This window comes from Accipiter gentilis, chromosome 7, assembly GCF_929443795.1.
Source record: "Accipiter gentilis chromosome 7, bAccGen1.1, whole genome shotgun sequence".
NCBI lineage: Eukaryota > Metazoa > Chordata > Aves > Accipitriformes > Accipitridae > Astur > Astur gentilis.
The window spans coordinates 23093117-23104754 of NC_064886.1; the positions used below are offsets into that span (position 1 = coordinate 23093117).

At 46.4% G+C, this 11638-nt stretch overlaps 1 protein-coding gene across 7 annotated transcripts in view; it reads right to left on the reverse strand.

The window, feature by feature from the left end:
- Positions 1 to 11307, reverse strand: part of WDR59 (WD repeat domain 59) — a 50260-nt gene extending 38953 nt beyond the window's left edge. For all 7 annotated transcript variants that reach the window (XR_007506685.1, XM_049805336.1, XM_049805335.1 and 4 more), the window contains exons 1-5: positions 11210 to 11307; positions 7155 to 7204; positions 5100 to 5235; positions 1484 to 1569; positions 526 to 606 (exon numbers count right to left, since the gene is read on the reverse strand). Coding sequence is in view for 6 of the 7 variants with exons in the window: in XM_049805336.1 (XP_049661293.1) it covers positions 526 to 606; positions 1484 to 1569; positions 5100 to 5235; positions 7155 to 7204; positions 11210 to 11263 (407 nt within the window). In the remaining variant the exon portion in view is untranslated. The remainder of the gene's footprint in view (positions 1 to 525; positions 607 to 1483; positions 1570 to 5099; positions 5236 to 7154; positions 7205 to 11209) is intronic.
- Between the last annotated feature and the right edge of the window lie 331 nt (positions 11308 to 11638).

Below are 11638 nucleotides of genomic sequence, written 5' to 3' on the forward strand. Positions count from 1 at the left end.
TTGGTGGTTTTGGAAAGATCTGTTATCCTGAAATTACTCATGATAGAAAGCACCAGGAATCAAGGGAAGGCACAAACAGGAAAAGGTTCCTGAATACCACTGCCAGTCTTCCCATCAAGGGAGAGCCAGCAACAGTCACTGAATTTAGTGGAAAATGGCTGCAGGATCATGAAATGGTGCTCATTCACTCAGCTAAAAAACCCGAGGTTGAGGATCACCCTTGGATTCCAGGAAAAGCTCCCGAGGAAAGATGTGAACAAGTAGCGAGTGAAGCCAGTCGGTACTTTTTCCAATCAGGAGCATGACTGTGGCTTAACTGTATCACTCTACTGTCCTTCATTGATTCTGAACTGGCTTGAAAATAGGGGAACAGAAGCCATCTTTGAGATTATGGGAAGCAGATAAAGCCCCTGCAAGCACAGCTGAAGAGCAGCACCCATCAGTGCACACTTTGCCCTGCAAGCTGCTAATTATGGAAAAGAGTCCAATGATTTCCCTGCAGTGCAGAAACATACTGATTCTTACTTGATGTCCCAGATGTAGATGTATGTGTCAACAGAACTGGTGACCAGTAGGTCTGGCTCAAACACTGCCCAGTCCAAGTCGCTGCAAACGCAAAATCATAGTAGGTCAGCAAAGAAAAGTGCACACAGTTTGTATCAACTTCTCACAAGCCCCCAGTACATTTTCCCAACAAATTCATGGCCACTCCATGAAATCTACTGAAACTTTTAAAGTAAAAAGCAAGATCTTAATAATTTCTCTAACTAATTCAAAGAAGCAATTAAATGCTTCTAAGTAAATTCCAGTGAAACATCCTCCTAGCCCTGAACTTTACAGCTATCATGTATGTGCTCTTTCCTCCCAGTTAACACACATTCTTGACATCAACCCCTCACTCTGGGATGCCTTCCTGTTGGGCTCACCAGGAGCACCTGGGACACAAATAGCTTCCAGCCAGCCCAAACAACTGCCATTTCAAGGGCTGTGATTACTTTCCACAGTCAGAAGCTGGAGTAAAAACAGCGCTTCACCTCATTTCCAGCCCAGCAATAAAGTGCGCCCCTAGAACCAGAGGCAGAAATCTCCCCTGCACCACTGTAACTTGCTGTGAACTTCATCTTTGGGATTACCTGCTTTAATTAAGCTGCTATCACACAGAAACACAGTAATAAACATGCTGCTGTTTCCCAGATGATGGTTGCTGTTCATGACATGACAGCAGCCTACGGCAATGACACTTGAGCCATCAAAGGCTAACTTGATATACTGGGGGGAGCCATAAGAACGTGAGCAGCTTCACGTCTGACGTCGTCTCCATATGGGAAGGCAGGACAGAGAGGCAGGCAGTACAGCCCAGAAAAGTAAGTAAAAAGAGGCTTTAAGAGCAGAGCCTGAGTGGGGCCAGGACTGAAACATTCATCTGCTATGAAACAATCCATTGTTTTCCACCCAGCAGTCTGCAGCACCGCTTGCTCCTCACCTGATCACACGTGTGTGTCCTTGCAGAGATGTGCAAACTTCACCGTTACCTTCCTTCCACTTATACAGGTCAACTCGCTGGTTGCTCTGAAATTAGATGGAAGAAAGGAGACAGTGTCAGGCAAACAAGGTAGGACAGGAACCCATGTGTCAGGACGAGGTTCCCTTCACTTTGAACAACCTCAGCTACCAGTGAGTCACACTGTGATTAGCAAAGTCCTTGCCCAAAGTAGGAGAGCAAAGATGAACCTACAGGCTGCAAGGACTCTTAAAGCTTACACTTTAATTACACCCACTTAAAATTGGAGATAAACAAGAACAGGAGAAAAAAAGTCACATTGCAAAATGTTTCCACAAAATGATGTTCTCAGAGCTTTTATTTCCTAACAACATGCTGTAACTGTAGGCATCAGGCAGCCAAATTCTCTCTGCAGGAATACCCTGCAAGTCTGTTCAGATTCACAACTGGAGTTTTCAGTGAGGGGGATGATGGATCACCACTGGTTCTCCTCAACTCTACCTCGATTCCCTTCTGGGATAATCAGGGCCATTGCCAAACACGAACAATACATTTTAATGGCTTCAAGGTCACCTCCTCAAGGGTACTTCCATCCCTGCCAGCCCAGGAGAAAGCCTTAAGTGCTTATCACTAACTGCAAACCACAGAAGCAAACCAGATGAATCAACGACAATGTTATTTAGGGCTCATTCACTCATTCCAGGAATAAATCCTCCCCCAAATGCAGCCACACACAAAGTTACTTGAAGCTAGTTATTGTGCTTTAAGTTCATGTTCTGCCTCAATCAAGGTTCACTTCAGCCCAGGACGCCTCTAATCTTTCTGGGGCAGGAATGGCCTTTTTGGGTGCATGTACAGCACTAAGCACAGTGGGTCTTGGGCCCTGACTGGAAATCCATGTTGATTTTGCAAAAACAGAAATAACACTACTTCAAAATCTGATCTTCGTTAGCCCCTTGTTTTCAGACTTAGAGGTAGATGAGGGAAAAGATAATAGAGAAGAGAATTATTTCTCATGGCAGTTCTTTGTGGCAGTGTTTTCTTTTCCTACCCCAAAGCTGCTTCATATGAATTTGAACTTGCAGATAGATAACACACTACAGCCTTCCCTGAAATGGAAGGTCTCCTCCCAACCCAGCAATAATATATGGCATTTCTCTAACAGCTCACAGCAGGGCTGCACAAGAGCTTGGAGCAAGGAAAACTCCTTGCATGTTTCTCATTGACAGAAGGATTTAAGGGGGTAGAGTGAAATTACCCAGTGTGATTTCTCCAGGACTCCAGAGTTGATGCTACAAGATAAGGATCACCAGAAGTTTCTCAGACTCTTAGTGGGGCAACTCACATAGAAAGTGTTGCCCCTAGCACCAGGTGTGGGGGAATGACAGCTCCTCCTATCAGGAGCATTTTCTAAAAAATTTACTTCTCGTGATAAGTATCAGTTATACACTTCCAACAATCTCATCATCCTCTTGTTCAAGCATTTGTGACCACACAAAAGAAGTAACAGGGATCTAGGATTGAAAACAATGGCATTTCTGAAACAACAGCTTAGGAGTCCTCAGAAATGTGCTTGAGCCAGAGGGCAGACACAGCCAAGCACAGCAAGAGGACATTTCAGCTCTTCTGGAAAGAAGCTAAAAAAAAAAATAAGAAGCCCTTATCCAAACACAAGGAACAGACTTCCCCTCTGCCTGTACCACTTCCAATTAATGGCACTGCAAACTGGGTGAAGCTGTTGGCAAACAGGATGGTAGCCTTTCACACTCCATTTCCATGCACAGGGATGCAGAGGGATAGGACCCTCAGGGCTGCCTACCACACTTGCATGGTATACCTGAAAATACGATGACCTCAACAACAGACTGATGGGAGACTGACAGCCAGCTTGAGTCCAGAAGCAGCAAATCACATCTTCACAGTGCTGAATCCAAGCTGATTTAGCCTTCCTAATGCATCTTTGCCCCCTTAGGTATAGCCCTCAAACACATCCACACTGCCTCCAGACCTGACCTGGGACACAGAGGCCTGAGCGCATGGCATAAGTGTGCTTTCCACCCCTAAACAAGACAGGCTAAATTCTAGTCCTAGGACGGGGCTGTAACACGTCAGCACCTAAATGCCAGCCAGCTGTGAGATGACTGGAAAAGAGGAGTTTCTGTCCCAAACTGGAAAAGCTGCCTGACCTCATCTTGGGGATTCCTTGCCTGATGCGTGTCAGCAACTACATCTAAATCACCAGACCATCTTAGCATCCTCATTTATAAACAGGAGCACCAAGGTTTGATGCCAGCTACACCTAGTTTCAGCCTGGAAAAAGATGGGTTCCTGTGTCCACTCAGGGCAGCAAGAGATGGGAGTGCTCAGATCGGTGAGATGGGCACAGCTCCCCTTTGCAGCAGGGTCCTGCTCAGATCAGCATTAACCGATCACTGGATGTTGCCTTCAGACTGTTTGAAAAGAAACTTTCTTGCTCTACTCATGGCCTGCACAGCACATTTCCTTATTTGGTTTTGATTTTCACAGACTGTATCCAGAAGTGGCACTGAAAGACACCTTTCTGCAAGTTTTACTAACTCTCCACTCAGAAGCAGACAGCTGCTGAAGGCACCTTTAAGATGTCAGTCATGTGCCAGAACTGGGAGGACACAGGCTGAGGAATGTCAGAGAGCAAACAAACAAAGGCTCCTAACTGACGACACTGGTCCACTTCTAAGACAGCCTTTAATTTCAATCATAGCCAGTCCAGGAAGCAAAAGGAACAAAAACCCCAGGAAACCACCTTCAGCTGAGTGTTTTCCCCAAAAAATAGATGAAACCTCTCCACTCCCAGCTATTCCAGGACTCTTAGGCTATAAAAGTAGATGCAACATGGCAGCAAAGGCACCTCGCCATGAGAACAGTCTGTGCGCCACTAGTGCCAGTTGCTGCAGCACTGTGGTTGATGGCTTAGACTGCTGCTAGCAGAAGCTCAGGGCTCTGGGTGAACAAGCTACAGAGCATGATAGACCAAGTAAAGATTAGAGCTAAAAACTGCACTCAAGTCTCATATGGCCACTACTGCTTCTTCAGATCAGCCTATTTACTTCTCCACACACTTCTCCTTGCTGACTCGGTCCCTGCCTATCTGCAAACCTAGATTGTTACAGCGGTGAGCCAGTATTGACTTGTGCTATTTACAGACTGCCTGGTGCACCACATCCCACCAGAAAGACAGGGAGATGAAAATAAAACAGCACAAAGCAAGAAATTCAATAAGTGCACAAATCTCATAACAGAATGGAAGTTAGAAGGAGAGCACGCCCCCCCCCTTCCTTCCAGAAAAGGACCATTTGGATGCCTGATTTATTTGCCAAGTTGTTTTATAAAAAGACAAGCAAGCAAAACTAGATTCAACACTGACCAACCAATAACTGAGAGACATCAAGGCAAATAGCTCACTGGCAGTAAATCAGAGTTAGGCCTTGATCTTGCAATGTGACTTGCAGAAGTCTGTGCTGCCTGTGCCAGCTCCATACAGCCTTGCAAGTCTGCAGAAGTCCACCCATGAAAGACCAGGGAAGATGACGAGTTACAGCTTTTAAATGAGTGAACTTACCGAAGCTGCAAAGTAGTAGGCGTAGCTGTCATGCGGGTTCCACTGCACTGCCCCAATGTCCCACTTGCTCTGTCGGGAGATCTTTCGATGACCCTCATTTGGTGCATCCAGGTTGACTATGTAGAGGAAACGGCGGCTGCAAGACACACAGACACAAAGGGGCTGTATCGCACAGGACTGATCTCAAAACCCCAAGCTCACATGGAGCTCACAGTCTTGTGCCTAGAGGACCAAGAAAGAGAAGCATTTGACAAGACAGATGAAAATACTATTCCTGAGAAGGCTACATTTAACCATGTACCTCAAAAAGGACTACATTAAAAAAAAAAAAACACACTGAAATTAGACAGGATCTGCAAATGTAATGGGTAGCTCAGGCCGCAGAAAACCAGGATACAAAAGGAAATGTTGAGAAATGGTGCAAACATCCAAATACACATTGCTGGCCTAATGTTGCAGTAGCAGAGCTGAGGTGGCACAGGGCTGGGAGTGCAACACAATAGCTTCACAGGAGCCAGCTTCAGGCTGGAGAGGTTACTCTGAGCAAGAGTTAATGAGCCTTGACAAACATAAAATGATTCTATGTGGCTGCCTGTTTCCGCACCACACTGTTTGGGGGGGCTTGGTTCCACAGACAGTACAAGTACACCCGCACAGAGCTAGCTCAGCTGCAGCAGCTTATTAACCTGGGTGGACACACCACTGCACTGATCTGGTTATATTACTTACCTGAGCTAACCCTATACGCAGCAGAGATATATTTGCATGATGCTAAACCTGAGCTCATGCACCCTGCTGGATGTGGCCAACTCCTCACAAAGCTAGGCAAGGTATCACTCCCTCCACAGTGTGATTCATCCTACAAGCAAGATAAACCGCCCAGAAATAATTGTGAGCCAGCTGAACTCTAATGGAAGACCAGCATCAAAACATATTAAACCATATATAATTAACCACACCAGCATCACATATGTCAGCTGCATAGCAAGCACACAGCTGCTCTGAGCACTGTGAATTTTCCCAAGAGAAAGAACATAAAGAATATCTTTGCTGCTTTTCCAGACCAAAGTCCTCAGGGCTCCCTACTCTGAAGAGCGAAGATGCTGAGCCCTCTAAGACTCTCACACAGCTTTAAAAGAAAGGAGGCAAATCCTGAAGGGCTGCTGAGCATGCAGGAGAAGCTTGAAAAGCAGAGGGCCAATGTTGAATTGCAGACAGGCTGTCCCCAGCTTGCTGTTGGCCCAAATAAGCAAGCTGTGAAACGGGGCAAGTGTAAGGAGGAAGAGGCATCAAGTTAGACCCAAACCAGCTGCTGAGCTAGTTATTCCTGCGCAGGGCTGCCAGACTAAGGGTTTACACGCAAGCAAGTGGGCCTCTGAGTTGTATCAAAGGACCCGTTTCCTCTAAGGCTGACCAAAGGTCAGCCATACACATGCGATCCTGAATTTGAAGTGAACATCTTAATTGGTGCAGTAATTGTGTCACTGACAGGGGCACAGGAATAGCAGTTAGTACTAAAAGGCAGCAGCTGGGCAGGCAACTGCTGAGCTGTTTGAAGACTTGCCCTCGAGGTGGCTATGTAATACCAAGCCCTCCTGGGAGCTCTGGCAGCTTGGAGTCTATGGCACCTACTGCTTCGTTGAGTGTCATCCTGCACTGAACCAGCAGAGAAGCAGGTCAGAGAGCTTGGCTCCTCTTCTCAAGTACACCATGGGAATATTTGGGGCAAATTTTGTCTTAAGGAAATGATTTAATCTGTATCTCAAGTAGAATCCAGACAGTATTTCACGATGCTCCACCTCCCACACGTGGATTTGGGAAACCATGTATCAGGAAAGCCACAACAGTATTTTATCGTGCTGTTGTTGCTGACTTTCCACTCTGCATCCCATTGGAAATGTGACCCCGAATCCTCTTCATCAAGCCTTGAACAGAATTCAGCTGCACCTTTCTGAAACAATACATCAGCCCTTCAACTGAGGTCAGCCTGTAGGTTGCTGATTTGGCTTGTGGAAGTGACTGTCATACATTTCTAATGGGGACTGTCACACTCACCCTGAGAGTACCGCACGCTGTCCCAGGCAATCCACTGACATCGCAGTTGCCTGTTAAAGAGAAACAGAGAACAAAACTAAATTATACCTGTCAGGTCAGCTTCTCAGACAAATACACAGCTTTGGGGAGTTGTTCAGGAAAACCCGCCAGCTCACCATCAAAGTATAAACTGCTATGGCAAGAGTCAAGGCTGGTTTCTGTCAGGGATGGCAGAAGTAATGTCCCCTTAAAAAAGCACAGATAGGTGACGGGGTATAGCGGTTGATTTTGGGATGCATGATAGCGCATGGAAAACATCTTTGTTAGAGTAAACTGAAGACAAGACCTGGCAGACACCATTACAAGCACTGAGACCTTGCTCCCTTCTCCCCACTAAGGCAATCACAGCTGCAGCCTTTCAATCAGCAATCTCTAATAATCCGTATTAATCACCCTCCGCTCCTGCTCAGGAGCTTTCTCAGTGTCTCTCTCTTCCATTGCAGGGCCAGATTTAATTATACATGTACTGGGAGATAGAAGTGCAACCATTTGTGTACAGCTGGTGTCCAAAAATGAGAGATGGCTAAGAGGCATCAGAATTTACTTTGGCATTGCTTGTAAAGAAGGCTAAGAGATAACTTAAATGCCATAAGAAGAAAAAAAAAAAAAAATAGACTGTTTGAACATTGTCTCCCCCCCCTTTTCATTCAGAATGGAATTGGCCAATCATCTTGTTTAATTGACAAGAGAATAAAGGAAAATTTTACTTGGAAAGCTGAACAGTTCAGCCCATAAACATAGATATGACTTTAATGCAGTTTTTAGCATTCACAGTACAAAATCAGAATATGCCCCATATTCTTCAAACTAACTGCTGTCATGTTCAAAGCTACCTCTGTGAAGGCTCAGGATGTCTCTGCTGCTGTTCAGGATTCTGCTAAGTACTCTCAGTGTGGACGTAACAAGACTTCAGGCTGACCTACAGCTACTACTTACAAGCATCACTAAAACCAGACAGACCATATGGCAATCCCACTCCATTTCAATCAGATTTGACAGGAGAATAACCATCACAAAAACCTATTTTTTTCAACCAGGGCCCCATCCCCTGCTTGCAACTACCCCAACTAAGGGAAAAACAGCATTACGGGCTCATTCTTCACTAAAGACCAAGAGTCCACATGGCAAAGAGCTACAAATGCCTCAGAGTTTCAGCAGGAGTCCACAGTAAACCCCAGGCCTACATCCATACAGCAACCAAGTCGAGTTTCACCACTTTTGCTGTTCCAGGAACGAGCTGCTTTCATTGCTTTTTTCCAAGGTAGCAAAGCTAGTCTGCTGGCAAGGTTTTCCTAGTCCTAAAACTAATGCTGTAAATAAGAAGATAGTTTTAAAATTTCTAAACAGTAAAGAAATAATTCCAGCTTCCTAGATTTCACAGCACCTTGCAAAACAACAAAGCATGCTACTAAATTTATAAAAAAAGCAGGCAGGAGAAGGAAGTTTTCCCAGAGGATACACATTTCACTTCCAAGGAATTAAAATGAGGATCACTAAAGCCATTACTGGAACCAGAACCTTCTCATGTGATGAAGAGCTCATCAACCAGCGTATTTCATACAACTGTGGCCATCTTTCCTCAAGACAGAAAAAAACTCGTCAATTTAAAGTGATTGATAATTTCATATATGAGTTTATTTTTTCTGGTGTTGGCACCAGGATCTTATAAATCCTTACAAATTGTTTTTAATAATAAACATTGGTAAACTGTTTTTTCCAGGCACATCATAAAATGTAATGAGTAATTAGAATGAAGCAAAAAGCATCACATGTCAGGCTGCTACTTCGGTGGGCCACAAAGTCATTTTATGGCAATAAACAGTTTCCTACAATACTACAGTTCTAGGCAACAGGAAAAAAACCCAAACAGCTGTCATTTAATGTGCTTGTGTATATTGATATGTCAGTCTTCACAGCACAACCTTCCAGAAGCGGGGAGTTGAAACTGAACAAACCAACTTGAAAGCAGTTTTTATCCTATAACAACAATCAGGACAGCTAGAATTGCTGTTTATGAGTAACAATTATGTGAATAAGCACAGTAGGAGTACTGCACATTTGAAAACCAGCTCTGAGCCCACAGCCCAGGCAGCATCTTCTTAGACTTCAAATGTCTAGTTTGGCATCTCACTTGATTTCTGCTAGGCAAGCCAAGGAAAACACCTCTTCATGTCTGAACTTCCATTAGTTTTGAATCTAGCTTCATTCTCTCCACCTGAAAGGCAATAGACCAACCCGATTTGCCAAGGCTATACTGGTTTTCAAGAGCTGCAAACTCTTAGCAAGAAATACCAGTTCCCTGCGTACCTAACTTCCTGTCTACACGCTGAGTTGCTACAAATGGTGCTATTTCACCATTGGACATGATGAGCTTTACTCTCCTTTTGATAGCGTGGACAGCCTGACAAGAGCCTGTGGGTCAAGTCTAAAACAGAAGAGTACAGAGACTGCCACCTCTGTCAGCTTTACAGAAAGATGACACTTGTAGGCAATACTGGCCCCAAACTACCCAGATATTTTCTGAAGCTTTACAGGTTGGTTGCTGTAGTTTTCACACAACACAGTCTGGCATGACGAACAAACACAGCTGCAGTGCTTCCAGGCATATACACACTATAAATGCAATAGCTGCCCACTTTTTTGACTCTTGTTTCCATTTAAGTTGGTTTTGGGATAGGGAGGTTGGAGATAACATGGCCTACAGGCAGAGCTCAAGCCTAATACAGGATGTTTCAATTTCTCAAGCTCGGGTTTCCCATCTGCAAAAATGTTCGTGCAGGCTCCTAAAAAAAGCTCAAGTACGAATATATAAGTGAGTTTAGCTTAAAGCAGTAGTCTAGCAGCCCCAGCCACTGAAGCTCTCTGGTTTCGTACGAGAGCAGGCAGGTCAGAACGGCTCTAGAAAGATCACACCAGAATACACCAAAGGACTGAAATACCAGTGGTTAACCTCTCTGTTAAGGTATACGCCTGCACAACAGTGAGACTGAAACCCACTGCTGCAGAAGGGGATGGAAACACCTGTTCTCTTCCCTCTCTGCTCCCACACACCAGCCATTATGAATAAGCAATCAAATCACGAGGCCACGTATCTCCTGAGCCAGATGCAATCTGAATCTGTGCTCTAGAAAGACATACCTACATATCTCATTACCGGTTTCCTGAGAGCAAATCTTTAGCAGCAGACAAGGCTGCTTTAACATTTCTTCCAGGAGGAAAACAAAACCGATATAAAGCTTTTGAGGTATAAAAGTGGAAAGCTTTGTGAGCTTACAGAGGACAGACTGGATGTAGCACACAGGACTCAGTGCCCCTATTCGCAATGGCGAACGCAGAGCTGACATTGCTCCAGCACAAGAGGACAAACTAGATGAGAGAGTTTGCAGACTTTTTTTTTTTTTTTAACCTTTCTGGCTTTCCTGCTGAAGTAGCTCATAGTTCACACACCATATCCAGCTTTGCTAAGCAACGGCCAACATCCTAAGAAAAGACACATTTCTTAGAACAGCTTCTAAGAAAGCACATAAGCAAGCTCTGAGGGGAGTTCTCCTGTAACCAGCAACTTCAAAACAACAGCTGACCTTTTTGCTGTTTTAAAAAAACATAACCCGCTTTTCCTGCTAATCGAGGAATACTCAACAATTTATATCGCAGCTGAGAAAGTAGCTATAATGGTCTCAGAGGAAAAATGACCAAAGATGCGTGGGAAGTGGTAATGACTTCTATCAGGTCTGCCAATATACTTAAAAAAATATCCAATCCAAGATCTAATTAAGATTAGAAATAAAGCGCCTCGTGAATTAAGTCGTTATCTCCGCGTATACGGCTCCGACACCGGCTCAGCCCCGTCCGCAGCCGGCGAAAGGCCCCGCGGGGCCGCGGAGCCCGCCCGGGCCGGGAGCCCCTCCCGCTCCGCACGAGAACGGCCCGGCCCGGCCCGGCCCGGCCCGTCTGGGACGGCCCCCCGAAGGCCGGTCAGAGCGGCAGCCGCCCCCTCCTTCCCCCCCCGCCCCGACCTGGGCGTCGCGGAACTCCACCACCACATTCTCGCTGCTCCAGCGCGCCGCCATCTTGGGCCGCCCCAGCAACCCCCGACGCTGGCGGGGCAGGGGAGGAGCCGGTGGCAGCGCGCCTGCGCACAGCGGGGAGGGGGCACCGGGCGGAGGCGGCTGGGAAATGTAGTCCTCCCCTTACATCCCCCTCACCCCCCCCACCCCCACCCCCCCCCGGTGAACCGGGGGCAGACCGTCCCGAGCAGCCGGCGGCGCCTCACGGCCCGGGCAGCGCAGCGGGGCACGCGTGGGCCAGGCCTCCCTGGAGGGGCTCGCTGCGGCGGCCTCCGGGCGCTTACGGCCCCGCTGCAGGCCCTTGCAGGGCGGGATGTTGAGGGGGGGGTCGAGGCCTGTGCTACGCGGGGCAGCGCCCACCCGGGCAGCGGCGTCTCC